Source organism: Tamandua tetradactyla, chromosome X (genome assembly GCF_023851605.1).
Source record: "Tamandua tetradactyla isolate mTamTet1 chromosome X, mTamTet1.pri, whole genome shotgun sequence".
NCBI lineage: Eukaryota > Metazoa > Chordata > Mammalia > Pilosa > Myrmecophagidae > Tamandua > Tamandua tetradactyla.
Window position 1 is genome coordinate 98,741,461 of NC_135353.1, and position 18,562 is coordinate 98,760,022.

Consider the following 18,562-nt stretch of genomic DNA (forward strand, 5'->3'; position numbering starts at 1 on the left):
GTCTGGTCAAGCAAGCACTGGCCTAACTGTTACTGCAAAGATATTTCATGGCTGGTTAATAAACCAAAAGGTAGGTTTATTAAATCATCAGTTCATTGATTGCATCTGTGACTGATTATATCTATGATCAACTAAGAGTGTGTCTTCCACGAGGAAAGAATCCAGTCAGCTGAATTTAATCCAATCAGTTGGAGCCTTTTATGGGAGAAGAGAGAGTTTTCATTTCTTCTTCAGCCTATCAGCCTCTCCTCTGGAGTTCATCAAGGAACTTCATAGGAATTGCCAACCTGGCAGTCTGCCCAACAGATTTTGGACTATTGCTCAAAATCTCATATTTACAGATATCTCCCATTGGTTCTGTTTCTCTAGAGAACCCTGACTAATACAGCTTGGTACTATGAGTGATTCTTGAGAAACACAATCTTGTTTGTTTTGTTTTGTTTTGTTTTAATACTTTTATTGAGATATCTTCACACACATACAGCCCAACCATATTATACAATCAGTGGCTCAAAATATCATCACATAGTTGTGTATTCATCACCATGATCATTTTTTAGAACATTTGCATCACTCCAGAAAAAGAGTGAAAGGGGGATGGAACTAGTTGATGCTCTGGGTTTCAGGACTTACCTGGCCTAGTAACCCATCTGGAGTTGTAGGTTTCTGGAAAGTAATCCTAATGCATGGAAACTTTGTAGAATCTCAGATAAAGCCCTAGGTGTTCTTTAGGGTTTCTCCAGGAATGCTTAATAGCCCAAGAAAAGAAGCAGGAAAATCTGACAGTGAGGTTTATCCAAGGATTTAAGCATTGGCAAGACAAAAATGACAGAAGTGTGAAGAAATTAAGGGTCTGGTAAGCATTTTTTAAATGACTAACCATACTTCCTAAAATGAATAGTAAAACAAGTGAGGTTGAAAGAGAAGCTGGTAGACTTCAAAATAGGAAAAAACTAGGGAGCAGTAGTTTTTTAAAATATCTTTATTGAGAATTCTTCACAAACATACATTCCATACATGGTGTACAATCAGTGGCTCACAATATCATCACATAGCTCTGTATTCATCATCATGATCATTTTTTAGAACATCTGTATCACTCCAGAAAAAGAAACAAAAAGAAAAAACTCATATATACCATTCACCTTACACCTCCCTCTCATTGACTACTCATTTCCATCCACCCAATTTATTCTCTCCTTTGTCCCTCTACTATTTATTAATTTTATTATCCATCTTTTTTTTACTCATCTGTCCATACCCTGAATAAAAAGAGCATCTGACACAAGGTTTTCACAATCATACCATCACATTGTAAATGTTATATCTTTTATACAATCATCTTCAAGAATCAAGGCTACTTAAACACAGCTCAGTAGTTTCAGGTACTTTCCCCCACCCACTCCAATACCCCATAAACTAAAAAGGGATATCTATATAATACATAAGAATAACCTCCAGGATAACCTCTAGACTCTGTTTGAAATCTCTCAGCCACTGACACTTTATTTTGTCTCATTTCTCTCTTCCCCCTTTTAGTCAAGAAGGCTTTCTCAATCCCTTGATACCAGGACCTGGCTTTTCCCAGGATTTATGTCCCACATTGCCAGATAGAGTTACACCCTTGAGAGTCATGTCCCACATAGGAGGGAGGGCAGCGAGTTCATCTGCTGAGTTGGCTTAGAGAGAAAGACCACATCTGAGCAACAACAGAGGTTCTCTGGGGGTGAATCTTAGGCCTAATTTTAAGTGGTCTTAGCCCATTCTTCGCAGGAATAAGTTTCACAGGGGCAAACCCCAAGATCAAGAGCTTGGCCTATTGATTTGTTTGTCCCCACTGCTTGTGAGAATATCAGAAATTCTCCAAATGGGGAAGTTGAATATTTCCTCCTTTCTCCACATTTTCCCAAGGGAACTTTGCAAGTACTTCTTTATTCACTGCCCAAATTACTCCAGGATTTATTGGGGCATCACACTAACCTGGTCAAACCAATAAAATCTCATGTCCTATTCAAGATTCCATGTACTTATGGTATTCAACTAACTGACCATACAAGTTAAATTAGGAAATGCCCTAATTATAAATTTCACACCCAATAAACATCTCTCCCTTTAGTCTCACACAGAAGTTAATGTCTTAAAATATGGACGATATCAATCAGGTGGTGTTGTGCTATCCATTTCTGAATTTTTATGATCAGTCCTGTTGCATAATCTGTATTCCTTCAGCACCAATTGCCCAGTCTTTACCCTATTTCTAACTCCTGATAACCTGTGTTCTTACCCTGTATTCTGATATACCTTAGTCTATCCAGGTCAGCTTCATTCATATCTCTACTCGAAATCTGATCACCTTTTCAACTTTTTAAACAGTTCCTGTATGGGGTACTGCTGATTTTCATAGCTTCAAAGCTCTAACTCTGAGTCTCAGGTGTCACATAATATACCTGAAGTTTCTGGGAACGACCATGTTATATTCAAACAGGGAGCAGTAGTTTTAATGAGAATGAAAAGAAAGTTCAATGAGTGAGGTAGAACAATAGAAAATTGTGAACCAAAAAACTACTTCAGAGTTCAAGATCTTAGAATTGGAGCAATTCCAGGTGTTTCCTTATCAGACCCCAAAGTCTGGCCATTCCTAGGGATAACTAAAGTGGAGTGCAGATGACAACACAGTTGTTAAAAAAAGGTAAAGAAACTGTGATATCAGAGAATTGAAAAAGTCACAGAGGGAGGGAGATGGTCTTTTTTGTTCAGAACAATACATCTATCACCCAGTCTAGTGCCTGGTACATAGTAGGCATTCAGTTAACATTTCTTGAATTATTGAATGAATATTATAGCACTTATCATAGTCATTTGTTTTTCAGTCTTCCTCCCCTACTGAGCTTATAAGCTCCTCAGGACTTCATTATTTTGTATCTCTAATGCCTAGCATAGGAAATAATAAGTGCTTAAATCAAGGTTTGAAAGTGAGTGGGTGAATGAGACAATGAATATTGAACTGCAGAGAATGATGACAAGAAAAAGGAGAAACAGAAAAATTATGAATTAGGTGCTAAAGATCTAAACTGAGGTAAAAGAGTAAATTGTAGTTGCATTGATAAGAACTTTGACTGTATATGAGTAATTTAAGCATATGATATTGACTTCAAAAGAGGAGACGTTGATGAGATACAGGGAAGAATGCTGGTTTTGGAAGCAGCAACAGAAAAAGAAATATCCAGTTCCTTTATCCCCTGACTGAATTCCTGAGTAATGTGTACAATATGTTTTCTCCTTTGCACCCCCCCCACTCTGTCACCTAGCCCTCTCAATTTTTTTCCAAATTTACCAGTTACCCTTTAAGTCTAGAATGCTTCAGTACTCTCTCCCCAAATGCAGCAGCAAAACAGAGTTCCTAAACATTATTTTCCAGCAACACCAGTACTTATCTCATACTCCTCCAGCGGCTTCCGTTTGACCATGAAATCAAATGAAAACTCCCAGCCTTGAATTTTAAGAATGTCCACTATTTAGTCCTCTATGAGTTGTCATCACTTCCAGTTACTTTGAAGTTTGCACTCTGTATACAATACCAAACCTTTTTCAAAGCTTCTAATTACCTTTTTTTGTACCCATCCAGAGCCCTCTTCATCAGAACATCTCGAGGATTCATTTTCCCTCCCTGGTTTTAATTAAAACAACTATTCCAGGAATACCTGCTCAAATCCTTCTCTTCCTCCCCATCCTTGCTCTCCATCCTTCCTACTGCTGTAGTTCAGGCCCTCAGCTTTGCAACCTAGATGGTTGCAAAATACCTCCTGATCAATCTCCCTGTCTTCTTCAGTCTATCCTACACTGTATCCAGAATATCTTTTTGAAATGTAAATGTAACCATGCCCCCCTATACACACACAACCACATAAGTTCAAGGTGCCTCATACTATTTAAACGAAAGTCCAAACTCCTTAGACTGCGTGGTACCTATGACCTTTTGTGACATGGTCCCTGTTTACTTCTAGCCTCACCTGCCACCACTCTCTGTTTCAACCCTTCCTGCCTTTGCATGTGCTGTTCCTTCTCTGAACCTAGTCCCCTACCCAACCCCCCCATAACCACCTGATCCTTGCTTCCAATTCCGCTACTTTCACCTCATATAGAGCTTCCATCCCACACTGTAAACTTCTTCTAATCTTTTTTTAAGTTTTTATTTCAAAATAATCATATATACATAGGAGGTTGCAAAGAAATGTACAGAGAGGTCCTGTGCACCCTCACTCCAGCTTCCCCCAATGTCAGCATATTGCATAAATATAGTGCAATATCAAAATCAAGTAATTAACATTAGTACAATCGGTAGAACTTATTCAGATTTTGCCAGTTATACATGAACTCATTTGCATGTATGTGTAGCTCTATACAATTTTATCACATATGTAGTCTTACATAACCACCACCATAATCAAGATACGTAACTGTATCACCACCACAAGTATCCCTCATGCTACCCCTTTATAGCCAAACCCATCCTACCCCATCCTCTCTAATTCCTGGGAACAATTAATTTGCTCACCATCTCTGTAATTATGCTATTTCACTAGTGTTACATAATAAAATCACACAGTATATAGTCTGCTTTTTTGGGGGTAGGTGAGTGGTGGATGGGCTAGGAATCAAACCAAGGTCTCCCACATGGCAGGTGAGAATTCTACACCTGAACTGCCCCTGCACCCAATATTCTATTGAAATTGGCTTTTTTTTACTCAGCATAATTTTCATCCAAGTTGTTGTGTGTATCAATAGTTCATTCCTTTTTATTACTGACTTGTATTCCACAGTATGGATAAATCACAATTTGTTTAATCATTCACCTGTTGAAGGACTGTGGGTAGTTTCAGTTTGGGGCTATTACAAATAAAACTATTATGAGCTTTCATGTATAACTTCTTGTGACATTTGTATTCAAGTTCCTGCATGAAAATAAGTCTTCATTTCAGCCCAATAGTGGAATTGCTGGGTCTTTGGTAAAACCATTTTTGTTTTGACAGGAACTGCCGAGCTATTTTCCAGAGTGCTGTACCATTTTACATTCCCACAAGCAATGTATGCATGATCCTCCAAGTGCCACATCTTCACTAGCATTTAATATTACCACTATTTTTCATTTTAGTCATTTTAATAAATGTGTAGTAGTATCTCATGGTAGTTCTTCTCATCCTTAAGACCTGAGTCAAGAGTCACCTCTGTAGAACCTTTCTTAACATTCTCTGGAAAAGTTGATTACTCCATCCTTCTGTACATTCTCTTATGCTCCATTTATCATTGTATTTTAGTGTTGGGTTTTTTTGTTTGTTTGTTTGTTTGTTTTGTATGCTGTAAGGTGAGGTCAGATTTCATTATTTTCCCATGTGAGTATCCATTATTGTAGCACCATTTGTTGAAGTTTTGCTTGTTTACTTGTTTGTTTTGGGGAAGTGCAAGGGCCAGGAATCAAACCCAGGTCTCCCATATGACTGGCGAGAATTCTACCACTGAACTACCCTTGCACTTTTGTATTTTGTATTTTAGTTATTTATTGACATAGTCTGTAAGCCCCTATTATAAGTAGACTATATACTGTGTGATTCTATTATGTAACACTAGTGAAATAGCATAATTACAGAGATTGTATTTTAGTTATTTATTGACATAGTCTGTCTCTTCCTCTCTCTTCTGAGCAACATAAAAATAAGGGATGTGCTATATTCATCTCTGTTCCTGCAGCATGTGATACAGTTAGTTCTGTGTTGGGATCTCAGTTAATGTGTGTCCTATGTGAGGGAAGGAATGATTGAAAAACATATGACTTGCTTGCCTCCTCCTCCTCTCCATTAAGTAATAAACCTTTTTAGAACAGAGCCCATGCCTTCCTGTTTCCCAGAAGCTAATAGGGTGTCTGTATCTATAGATGCTCAATAAATGATGGCTAACTATTCAGATGCCCAGGCATATGCACCTGCATGGAAGAATAGGCCCAAGTATTCCGGATTTTAGAAGCATAGGTCATAGTTTTTATATAATACCCTCTAATTTCCACAATTAATATTTGTCTCTATATGGATGAGAAATGAAAACAAAACTGTCCTTTGCTTCTGTGGTCTGACAATTTTTCAATACTGTCCATACCCTGGATACATACGAATTTGGTAGGACATTATTTCTATCCTAGAATTCCTTTTGTAGTTTCAGAAGTATCTGGAGTTTTTCTGTCTTTGCTATGCTTGTGTAATTTGATACATTGATTATGAGGGGGTCATTAATTCCAACATTTTTTCACCTTTTGACTCTGTATTTTCTCAGCTCTGAAGTATAATTTGCACTTGTTTATATGTCTCTGTATAGGAGTTACTCAGGACCTTGAGTACAGTTATGTGTTTCATCTGGTAGCTAGATTGTAAGCCCCTTGAGAATAGGGACCTTTTAATTCCTAGGAATGCGTTCTGAACATTGTCAGTGCCCAATTAATGATAATATTGGAAGTCATAGAAATGTTACCTGTCACATTGACATTTAAAGGCATCTAAATATTGCCAAAAAAACAGTTAATTTGATGGCATTGACTACCCAAAATTATGTTCTTTATTACTCACTACAATTTGTTCTTTAGGATGCTTTCAGTTTTATAATTTTGTATTAGTTGATATGATTCCCTTTTCTATAATACCCTAGTTACATAGGAATTTGGGAGGACAGCATTTCATATCCCAGAATTCTTTTTGTAAAAGAAAAAGTAAGCTGATAACATCTATGCTTTTCACTCTGACCCCCGTTGATAACTAGGTGATAAATTCTAAGTATGACTGCAGTCTTAAATTACCAGAAATAATCTTTAAACTTTTCAATATACATGTCTTGTTTTCCCAGATTTTAGAAATGTGTACACTATGTCCAAAGGTTATTTAGTATTCTAAAAAGTCTGAGTTCTAAAACAGAAGGGTAAATTGGTTTCCTGGTAAGGCCATGGTGAGGAGTTGTGTGTGTGTTTGTTAGGTTTATTGAGGCATAATTTACATATAGCCCAATTTAACCTTTTCAGATGGATAGTATGATGAGGGTTTTTTAATACTTTTATAAGCAATAAACATACATACAAACATTCTTGACATGGTTACAATCTGTGGCTCACAATATCATCACATAGCTGTGTATTCATCACTATGATCATTTTTTTGAACATTTGTATCTCTCCAGCAAAAGGAAGAAAAAAGAAAAAAGAGAAATTTCATACATGCCGTACCCCTTACCACTCCCTTTCATTGATCATTAATATTTCAATCTACTGAATTTATTTTAACCTTTGTTCCCCCTATTATTTGTTTATTTCTTAATCATATTTTTTACTCATCTGTCCATACAATAGCTAAAAGGAGCGTCGGACACAAGGTTTTCACAATCACAGAGTCACATTGCAAAATCTATATCATTATGCAATCATCTTCAAGAAACATGGCTACTGGAACACAGTTCCACAGTTTCAAGCACTTCCCTCTAGCCACTCTAATACACCTTAAACTAAAAAAGGGATATCTATATAATGTGTAAGAATAACCTCCAGGATAACCTCTTGAATCTGTTTGAAATCTCTCAACCACTGATGCTTTGTTTTGTCTCATTTCTCTCTTTCCCCTTTTGGTTGAGAAGGTTTTCTCAATCCCTTAATGCTGAATCCCAGTTCTTTGTAGGATTTCTGTCCCACATTGCCAGGGAGGTTTACACCCCTGGGAGTCATGTCCCATGTAGAGAGGGGGAGAGCAATAAGTTTTCTTGTGTGTGGGCTGAGAGAGAGAGGCAGCATCTGAGCAACAAAAGAGGTTCTCTGGGGGTGAGTCTTACGCCTAATTTTAAGTAGGCTTAGCCTATCCTTTGCAGAGATAAGTTTCATAGGGACAAACCTCAAGATTGAGGGCTCGGCCTATTGATTTGGTTTTCCGCAAGTATGATGAGTTTTGACAGGTTGTTTTTCCCTCAACCACTTGCTAATTCAACTATACCTCCAACTTCCCCATACTGCCATCTCCACCTCCAGACCAAACTAATATATTTTTCTAACATTTTGTATCCTTTTTCTTTTCTACAGTGTACTAAAGGAGGTATACACAGCCTTTAATCCCAAAGCAGTAGTCTTACAGCTGGGAGCTGATACAATAGCTGGGGATCCCATGTGCTCCTTTAACATGACTCCAGTGGGAATTGGCAAGTGTCTTAAGTATGTCCTTCAGTGGAAATTGGCAACACTCATTTTGGGAGGAGGTGAGTACAAAGGAAAGTTACCAGGAAAATTTGTTGACCTTCTACCACACTTTGTCCATTGACACCAAGAAAAATTTGGTTTTCTTAGATTGGATAATATTAATCTGCCTGTGGCCCATAAGCCTTGGTTAATAAAATCTGTCACCTCCACAGTTCAACATAAAGGAAGTACTCTGTCATGCTTCTTCTTCTCACTTGGAAAATGCATTGATTCTTAGGCATTCTGAAGTCTAAGTTTCAGTTCCTGAAGCAATGGTCCCTTGGTTAAAGGCTACTTCAGATTTTATAAGAATAAAAGATGTTAACCCCAGTGGACTTTGACCCATCCTCTCTCTTTGATTCTCAGTTCTAATCAACATTTTTTAAAACAACACTAAAATTATAACCCTACTTGTATATAAATAATAAACACATGAATTTAATTAAATATCTAAACTAAATTCAAAACAGACACATGCATACACAAAAGCATGAATGTTACAGCAGGAGCAAAATTGAGAGATCTAAAGAGCCTCTTGGGTATTCTTGCCTTCAATGTCTACTTCAGTGTGTTTTGTATTACTTCACCAACAGAAAGCTGGGGCTATTCAATAGAAGCATTTATACATGTGTAAAAAGGACCTTTTACAACTTCAACCACCTTTGAAGATGCCTTGCTTAGACTCTTCTCGCTATGTACTTTGCACAAGCTTTATTTCACTGGATGAATGGATTGCTGTGTTAAAGTAATATGGTCAAGCAAATTGAGCTTAAAATAAGTGCAATAAGGAACAGTTAGTTGTTTGTTATTTTCACCTACCTGTTATAAAAAAAACAAATGAGAGGAAATCAGAAGGAAGCCTTATGCAAATGTGTGAGCATTCTACACTAATAGACAGGCTTAGTCCTTTGGCAGCCTCAAATCCTAAAGGGATCAAAACTACAGGTGCTTACAAGAGACAACCTCTTATTGGGTGAAAATCTGGCAAGAAATATATTAACTGCAACTCAAGGAAAAGATGAAATTGATAAGTACTGTGTGGCATTACTTTCCTTGATGGCACTAAAGAGGGTGATAATGATACAGGTATAACTAGGGAGAAAAACAGACCTTTCCACCACATGAATCTGTGAGAATTCTACTTTTGTTTGAGGCTACAGCCTTTCCATAAAGAGCTTTTTATCATTCTCTAAAGCCTCTTTTCTTAGTAAGCCCAAAAGTTTGGCTTTTGAATATAAAAGTATATCTTTTCTTCTATAGCATGTATATTACTGATGATCCTTGTACAGAAATGGAATTTTTACAAATCAATTCATATTTCATGTGTATCAGAGAGAGCTTACTGTTTAAATAAAACCTATAGTGACTCTGTTTGAAATTAAATGATCATACCTTATAAATCTATCTTATCAATTCAGATTTTTCCATGTCCGGGGTGATTAAAGTACCTGTATTATTTAACTTATTATCAAGAAGTTTGTCTTAAGACAATCTTTTTATTTCATTTTTTCCCCTGAGAAACTGAAAATTCTCAGCCCCTAATAACAAAAAGACAATTAATAGAGACAGTTAATAAAGACAAGTTAAGCCTCAGTAGATCCCATTGAGGCCTATAAAAGACATACTCCAGAAGCCCTAGCATCCCTGACCTTCCAAGTAGCTTAAGAAAAAAGTGACCATATATTCCAGTTTATACCTGTTACCCTAGTGTATTATTAATAGTGTCCACTTCTAGTCTTAAAATTGTACCATTTTGGACAATAAATTATATTGTCACCCTACCTAAAATAGACCTGATTCTATTTCCCTCATACTGCATTGCTGTAAGAAATAATTCCATTCTGCCCCTAAAGTCTTAGAATTTAGCTTAAGGCCAATGTTCCAATGCTTGCATGGCAGACCACATCTATTCAGCAAGGAAATATGTTGATTATTGGCCTGTATAATATGGCTGCTGGGTGACTGTGACACGACCTGATGAGATAGGTCCGAATGTCAATCAACAGTCCCTTTCTCATCTCCATCTCTTTGATCTCTGCAACAGGCTGGTGTTTTATGGAGAAAAGGAATGCTGATATTAAAAGAAGGAAGTCTGTTTCTGTCAGAATTTTCCTTTTCTTTTTCCTGGACTTCTGGCTGTATTTACCAGTAGCTTCAAAATACAGATCACACCCAGCAGTCATTTCATGGAATTCTTGCAAAATTCATCACAGAAACCTTAAGGGATCTGAGCCCAAGGGTCTAAATTTTGCTGACATCTCTTGTTGGTATTGAGGAGCTTAGATTCTTCAGGTGCATATTTGCTCAGAGATGATAGTCTCTTTAGTCTTTGCAGACTGTGGACTTCCCATTTCTACACTGATTGGTGCATGTGCTGACTGATCCGCTAAAGTCTGCCTACTAAGTGTTTTAAAAATACTGTAAAGGGATGTTGACATGAAATTATGCAAGTTGGATTTGTCCTTTTAGACCTCTTATTAAAACATGTTTCTCTCCTTCCTTACCCACCTTCTCTCTCCTTCTGTTTTGTGACTGTTCTTTCCTAACTTCCCAATTCTTGATAGGAGGCTACAACCTTGCCAACACGGCTCGATGCTGGACATACTTGACCGGGGTCATCCTAGGGAAAACACTATCCTCTGAGATCCCAGATCATGAGGTAAGTAAGGCTCTGACAAGTTCTCTCTTCTTTAAGGGGAAGAGCTGAGTCATTCCACCTAATCAAAATCACGTCCTCACCACTCAATACCGTTTTGTTGAGAGACACTCCAATAACAATAACACACTGTCTTGGCGGAATAGTGGACTCTTGTTCCAAAATATCCAAGACCTTCTGCCTTCTTTTACAAGAGATCTCAAAGGCCAACAAACTTTAATTTCTCAATTAATTTCAGATACTGTGGGAAAGGGTCACCTGTTCACACAAAGAACTCTTTGGAATATGTGCATATTTTCATCCCCCAGCCTCAGAAGAGAAGGGGCTATTTTAAAAATTTATAAACTGGGTTCTTGTCTATCTTTTTTAAAATTCCCATAGGGGAACATGTAGCCCATATTCTTTAATGATAGTCCTGGATTCTTAATTTTCTTTGACTAATGTAAAATTTAAGAAACAAATAATCACTACAAAGATAGGTCTGGTGTTTTCCCTGCAATTAGTGGCACATGGAGGTTGGGGCAGGATGATCTAAAATGCACAATGTGTCATTTGAGCCCTTTCTATTTTCTTTGGCCATGTGAAATGGGCTTTAAGTTTTCCAAAGCAAAGACATTTTTTCTACTTTTCCCAAAACAAGTGCTGTCTGGGACCTGTGACTGTGCTGATAATCCCTCATCCAAAAGTGTACCCGTTCTATTCTCACCTATCTGGCAGGAATCATGTCATCACTGCTCAGGACCTCAGCCATAGACCTTAGATTGTGTGACTTAAAATAACAAAGCAGTGCATGCAGTCCCCCCTTCTAAAGCCATTTCCCAAGGATAAGAGATGGTGCTTTGATTATAATATATGATTCCTGACAGATGCGGAAGCTATACATTTGGGTGCATTATCCTTTTAAAAGTTACTATTATTTTTTTAAAAATTAAGAGCAACTTAAACTAATTTCTTTCCAATTTTCTTCTAACCACAGGTGAGATGTAATATGTCTCTCAGAAAAATCATTTAATGTGTCTAGACTACAAATAGAAGGCACGCTATAATTTGAGACAATTTGCTGGTGTCAGGGTTAATAGAAATCTCTTTTCTTGACTTGGCTTACCTTTATTCAGTATTTGGAAACTTTATGAAATATAAAGGTAAGTGCTGTGAATAAATGAAATTCACTGTTATTGCCATGGGAATATCTCAGATCGCATTATAATTTAAAGCACTGGTACTTTAAAAACTGATCAAATTATGTCAAAAAGGAGTTCTAAACTGTAGAAGCCTGGAGTGAGAGTGAGTGTTCTTTTCCTAGGAAGCAATAGTAAATCCATAGATTCATCTGTGTTCAAAGGTTGGTAAAATTTTAATAAAGATGACTACTGCCTCTGGTACCTGGAGAGGCTATGTGCCTGAATGTATATGGGCTTGGCCTTAGATAGAGATTTTCTGTCTTTATATTGAAATATTCAGCAAGATTAAATGAGATATAATATATGCCAAGTGCCTAGCACAGTTTATGGCCCATAATAGGCACTTTTGAAATGCAAGTCCCTCCTTTCCATTTGCATGTGCCTAGCTACTTTACCCAGACATATTGACTGTGTCATTCATAAATTTATTCAAATCCTTTTTAAATCCCTTCTGTCATATCCTTCTGGTATAAGAGATCATCCAAGAAGGAACAAAGAAGAAAATTGAAATGACAGCCTCAAGGTACAATAAGATAACACTTTAATGAAAATTGCCAAAAATAGACTACGCAGTGTGTGTAAGCATATATGTTTTGTGTCACAATACACAGTTGCACACAAATATCCTTGTAGTCCTCTGAAATCAGATCAAGAAATGGTAGATCAAAAAATAGTTATTGGGCACCCATTTGTGCCAGCCACTATGCTAGGTGTCCTGGAAGATGCAAAGACAATGAGACCTCATCCCCTACCTCAAGCAGCTGGAGAAGGAGGGTGATGTAAGTGCTGGGAGATATGCAAATATACAAATAATAATGATACAGAGCAGAATAAGAACCATAAGATAATAGGAACAATGACTATGGACATGTGCATCAACTATAAAGGAAATACAAAGGATTACACAAAATGCCCTGCCATCTAACTGAAAATATAATTGATAAAACTATTAAGTGAAAAGGTCAAGCAGGACATTGCAGCAGTCAGCTGCAGCCTGACTGATCACCTCAGTGTCTCTACTCTCAGTTTTGGGTTTTTATACTTCCATCTCCTAGAATAATAATCCCCCTCCTCCAACTGCCCTTTCCTCACCCCTCTAGCATCTTCCTAGACTTGTCTTCAAGGCCTGTGCTTTTCAAAAGTCCTTATATCAAGCCCTTTTGAGCTCTTCCTTCACATCCATTTATCCCTTCCTCTGTTTAACAAATATTCACTGTGCCCCTGCTACTCGCTAGGCCCTATTCAGACATGTATTCAGAGATACAGAGACTAACAAAATAAATCCAGTCCCCTTATAAAGCTCACAAGGTGACAAAACAATGTGCTCAATTCCAGTACATAGAAGCGTAGGGAAAATGTTTTACCAAGATTTTTTTGAACTGAATCTTGACGGTTGATTTGGAGTTTGGCAGGTAAAGAAGAAAAAGGCCATTCTAGGCAGTGGTAACAGAGATTGGAAAGGGCCTGCTGCCTCATGAGACCAGCAATAAGTTTGATATGTATAGAACATAGGGTTTATGAGAGAGAGAGGGAAGGATTAAGGCTTGAAAGGAAATTTGGGCCAGATTAGAAAGGGCCTTGAATGAGGTAATAAAGAGTTTACACTTTTTTTCTGTGAAAACAGATGAGTTTTGGTTTTTAGATCACTTGGTAGTATGGAATATAGAAGGGGAGAGACTTGAGAAAGGTTAGGAGGTCCTAGTACATGCATGTAAAAGTTATATAGTCCATACTATGCATTTGGTCATCTCTGCTTTGGTTGTCTGCATGTTGCATCAGTACCTAGCAAGGTGTTAGTTAAAGGAACAACTGGATTAATGAGTGTCTTAATAATAAATGTCTCATCATTCTTACTGGAAAACTTCTATCTTTAAGAGGGGAGAATTGAAAATATAATCTAGGCTTTTTCTAGGAACACAATATAGCCCCAGTAGCATCTATCCATCCTTTGCAGGAAGTACCAGGAATCCCAGCTGTAAGAAATACATGTATCCATGTGAAAACACTAGATTGGCAATGAAAGGAAAGGAGTTGGGAAGGCTAGCCCAGTATAGATATTAGAAGGAATTAGGGATGAGGCTTCAAGCATAGACCTCGTGAGATACAAAGCCAATGATGCCATAAACCCAGTGATTAGGGAGTTAGTCCCAGCCCAGGTATTAGGAAGCCATGTTGCCCAACCAGCCCTAGAATAAGGAGGTATTCCTAGACAGAAAAAAAGCTGGTCCCAGCTGGAAAAGCTGAGAGGAATGGAGCCTGCCTGTATGACTGGGCCAGTTATCTCTACCACAAGGAAAGCCCAAAGTTGACGCAGTCCCATGAAAAGACCAGTGCATGACTAATTTGGCACAATCACCACACCATATAATAAGGTTTATGGATTTATATATAAGAACATTATGTAATCTAGTAATACTGTTTGGGACCTGTAATCTAAGATAGAATAAAGCAGACATATCATGTCATATATGTATGTATGTACACATGTATGTGTGTGTAATCACCTTCAGATAGGCTTATTAACAAAATTTAATGAAAAAAACATTTAATCTACTTAACCAAACCCCTGATGATAGGGCTGGTTGAATAAACTATGCCTCATTCATTTAAGGAAATATGTGCAGCCGTTCAAAAGGATTAGGTCAATATATATAGAAGTGTATGTTGTTTTTATAAAACAGTCTCCAGGATATATTATTAAGTGGGAAAATAGTAAGGCCAAAGAGTCGATATAATATGTTCCATGTATATATGCATGAGATATGTTATAAAGGATATACAGGGCCTGATGATAATCATTGTCTTTGGGAAGGAAACAGGGATACCACTATAGCAGGGGAAGGGAGTGACAGCAGCAGGAGAGAGACATATTTTTTTTAATAGTCTAAAGAAGTAATTTATTACAAAACTGAATAATATTTTTATTGAGATATAATTTACATACATTAAAGTATGCAGATTTTAAGTATATAGTTAAATGAGTTTTAACAAATGAGTAGAACATTTCCATCACCCCAGAAAGTTCCCTTGCACTTCCTTTCTGGTTCCCTTCTGGTCAATCCCCCTGCACTCAGAGGCAACCACTGTTCTGATAGTCTTCATTTCTACACTCTTCTCCACACCTCTCTCTCCTACCTTTTCTTATCTGCCTGTAATGCTCCATTTAATATTTCTTGCAGAGCCGGTCTCTTGATCACAAATTCTCTCAGTAATTGTTTATCTGAAAATGTTTTAATTTCCCCCTTATTTTTGAAGGACAGTTTTGCTGGGTATAGATTCTTGGTTGGCAGTTTTTCTCTTTTAGAATCTTAAATATATCATACCACTGCCTTCTCACCTCCATGGTTTCTGCTGAGAAATCTGCACACAGTCTTACGGGGCTTCCCTTGTATGTGATAGATTGTTTTTCTCCTGCTTTCAAAATTCTCTCTTTCTCTTTGACATCTGACAATCTGATTAGTAACTGTCTTGGAGTATGTCTGTTTGGATCTGTTCTGTTTGGGATATGCTGCACTTCTTGGATCTATCGTTTTATGTCTTTCATAAGAGTTGGGAAATTTTCAGTGACAATTTCCTTCATTAGTCTTTCTCCTCCTTTTCCTTTCTCTTCTCCTTCTGGGACACCCACAATGTGTATATTTGTGGGCTTCATGTTGTCATTCACTCCCTGGGACCCTGCTCATATTTTTCCATTCCTTTCCCTATATTTTCTTTTATGTGTCGGATTTCAGATGTCCAGTCCTCTAGTTCACTAATCCTTTCTTCTGCCTCTTCAAATCTACCATTGTAGGTTTTCATCTTTTTTTTCATCTCTTCTACTGTGCCTTTCATTCCCATAAGTTCTGTGGTTTTTTTTCAAACTTTAGATTTCTTCTTTTTGTTCACCCAATGCCTTCTTTATATCCTCCCTCAACTCCTTGATTTGTTTTTAATGAGATTTTCCATGTCTGTTTGAACATCCTGAACTAGTTTTTTCAACTCCTGTATCATTTGAATTGTTGGTTTGTTCTTTTGACTGGGCTATATCTTCAATTTTCCTAGTATGACTTGTTATTTTTTGCTGACATCTAGACATTTGATTTCTTTAATTAGTTTATTGTGGAGGTTGTTTTCACTCTTTTACCTGGGATTTTCTTGCTAGATGGCTTTGTTCTTTATATGTTCTTTGATATTCAGCTTATTCTAGACCTCTAGCATATGTCCTGTTTAACTGATCATAATTTTACAGTTCTTGTTTTTCTATTTCTTGCCCTGCCTATATGGAGCTCCTCAGATATTATAAACCCCAGTCATATTCTCCTAGATAAGATGGGCATCCTCTCAGGAGTTGCCTGCACCAATTTTCCCTGAGGATGAGACCCAGCAGGTTGACAGTCTTTCCTACAAAGCCTCTAGTTTCTGTGTTTTTTCCTATCCTGCCCAGTATGTGGTGCTTGTCTGCTTATGGCTTCCCACGAGTGTTAAGTGATGTGGTACCTTTAACTTCAGTAGACTCTCCCTGCCGGAGGCATGGTTGAGACAGAGGTGAGGTTGGAGGTTGGCACAGTTTTCCAGCCCCTGGGGCCTGAATTCCTTGAGTAAGGGAGTCCACTTGAGCTGGGCACAGCTTTTAGCAATTTAACTTCTTTCACCTAACTAGTTACTTTGTCTCTCAGATCGGCTTAATTCCACCCTTGCCTGGGGCAGTTGGATCAGGAGAAGCTTACAATACTATCTAATGAGGTGTTAAGTAATAGAAACAAAGCAAAAAAAAAATCCTGTTCAGAGCAGGACCCCTCTTCCCCAGGTTGGTTAATCAAGAGCTTATGTTGATACGTTGCTCTGTGTATCTCCAGGCTCTATGTAATCCCCCCCCCTTTTTTTAGGGTCCAGCCCCTTTCAAGTATTTTGTCCTATCTGACTCTAAAAGCCTCTGTCTTTTTCTGTTTGTTTGTTTTATTTTTTTCATCAGCCCTGCCCCCTCTCTGCCAGGGCAAAAACTCCTAGTACCTTTAGCTCTTATTCCAGGTTTATCTGAGCTGGGGACCTATTTTCAGTAGTGAGAATTTGTTAATTAATTCTGAAATTGGAGCTTGGTTGAGCTAAGCCCTTGCTGCAAGTAAAGTCTGTTCCCTTTCCCCTTGGGGAACCAGGCTGCCATGCCCTTGGGTGAGGAGCACCAGCCTCCACAGTTTGGGGGATTTCCAGTTCTGTGTGGGGTCTCACGTGGTCCAGCTTGTCCAAACTGGTGTATGCTGTGTGTCCTGTAACTGATATGGCCCCAGCAGTTTTTCTGTACTGTTCCTGGCCATTTACTAGCTGCTCTGGAGGAGGAACTAAATTCCACATCTCTCTAAGCTGCAGTCTTGCCCTCAATCACAACTGCTGTTCTGATTTCAATTACTATAGCTGAGGTTTACTATTCTAGAATCATATGTTAGGTATTCTTTTACATCTGGCTTCCTTCATTCAACATAATGTTATTGAGACTCATCTATAGGTTATGTATATCAGTAGTCTGTTCCCTGTTATTGTTAAGTAGTAATCTAATGTGTGAATACATTACCATATGTTTATTCATTCTCCTATTAGTGAACATTTGGCTATGATTAATAAAGCTACTCTAACATTCATGCACATGTCTTTATTTGAACATATTTTCATTTCTCTTGGATAAATACCCAAGCAAGGAATGAGTCATAGAATACATACTTCTTTAACTTTATAAAAAATTGTTTCCAAAGTGGTTTTACCATTTTAGACTCTCACCAGAAATATATGAGTTCCAGTTGCTCCACATCCTTCTTAACACTTGGACTTACCTGTCTTTCATTTTAGCTATTCTTGTAGATATGTAGTAACATGTAATTGTGGTTTAAATTTGCATTTCTTTCATGACTAATGATATTGAGTATCATTTCATGAGCTTATTCACCATATATATGTCTTCTTTTGTGACATTCAAATATTTTGCCCAATTTTGTTGTGCTCTTTATTTCTTAGTGGTTACAGGAGTTGTCACATATGTCAGTTGTGAATAATTTTTAACAATCTGCAAATTCCCTACTATTTTCTCAGTGATATCTTTTGATGAACAAATTTTTAAATTTTGATTAAACCTGATATATCAAGTTTTTTCTTCTATAGTTAATGCTTGTGTCCTCTAGAAATCTTTGCCTACTTCAAGGTTGTGAAGATATACCTTATGTTTTCTTCTTTATAGTTTTAGCTTTTATGTTTAGGCCTTTGATCCATCTTAAATTGATTGTGTATGGAATGAGAAGTTGAGATTCTTTTTTTTCCATATTAATATCTTGTTGTTCCATCACCATTTGTTTCCTTATTAAATTGCTTTGACACTCTCCAGTGCTCTGGAGCAGCTAGAAGGAAAAATCTGGGATGATGGTTTGGTAGCCCATGAAAAACTCTGGGATCTGCCATGTAACTACTTGTTGAAGAGTGCTTTGAAAACTGTTGTTTTTTCTTTCTTTGCTT

The 18,562-nt window shown here is 37.5% G+C and overlaps 1 protein-coding gene across 2 annotated transcripts in view; it reads left to right on the forward strand.

The window, feature by feature from the left end:
- HDAC8 (histone deacetylase 8) overlaps window positions 1–18,562 on the forward strand; it is a 517,539-nt gene that overhangs the window by 269,197 nt on the left and 229,780 nt on the right. For both annotated transcript variants that reach the window (XM_077145822.1, XM_077145823.1), the window contains 2 exons: window positions 8,099–8,271; window positions 10,816–10,910. In XM_077145822.1, the coding sequence (XP_077001937.1) occupies window positions 8,099–8,271; window positions 10,816–10,910 (268 nt within the window). The remainder of the gene's footprint in view (window positions 1–8,098; window positions 8,272–10,815; window positions 10,911–18,562) is intronic.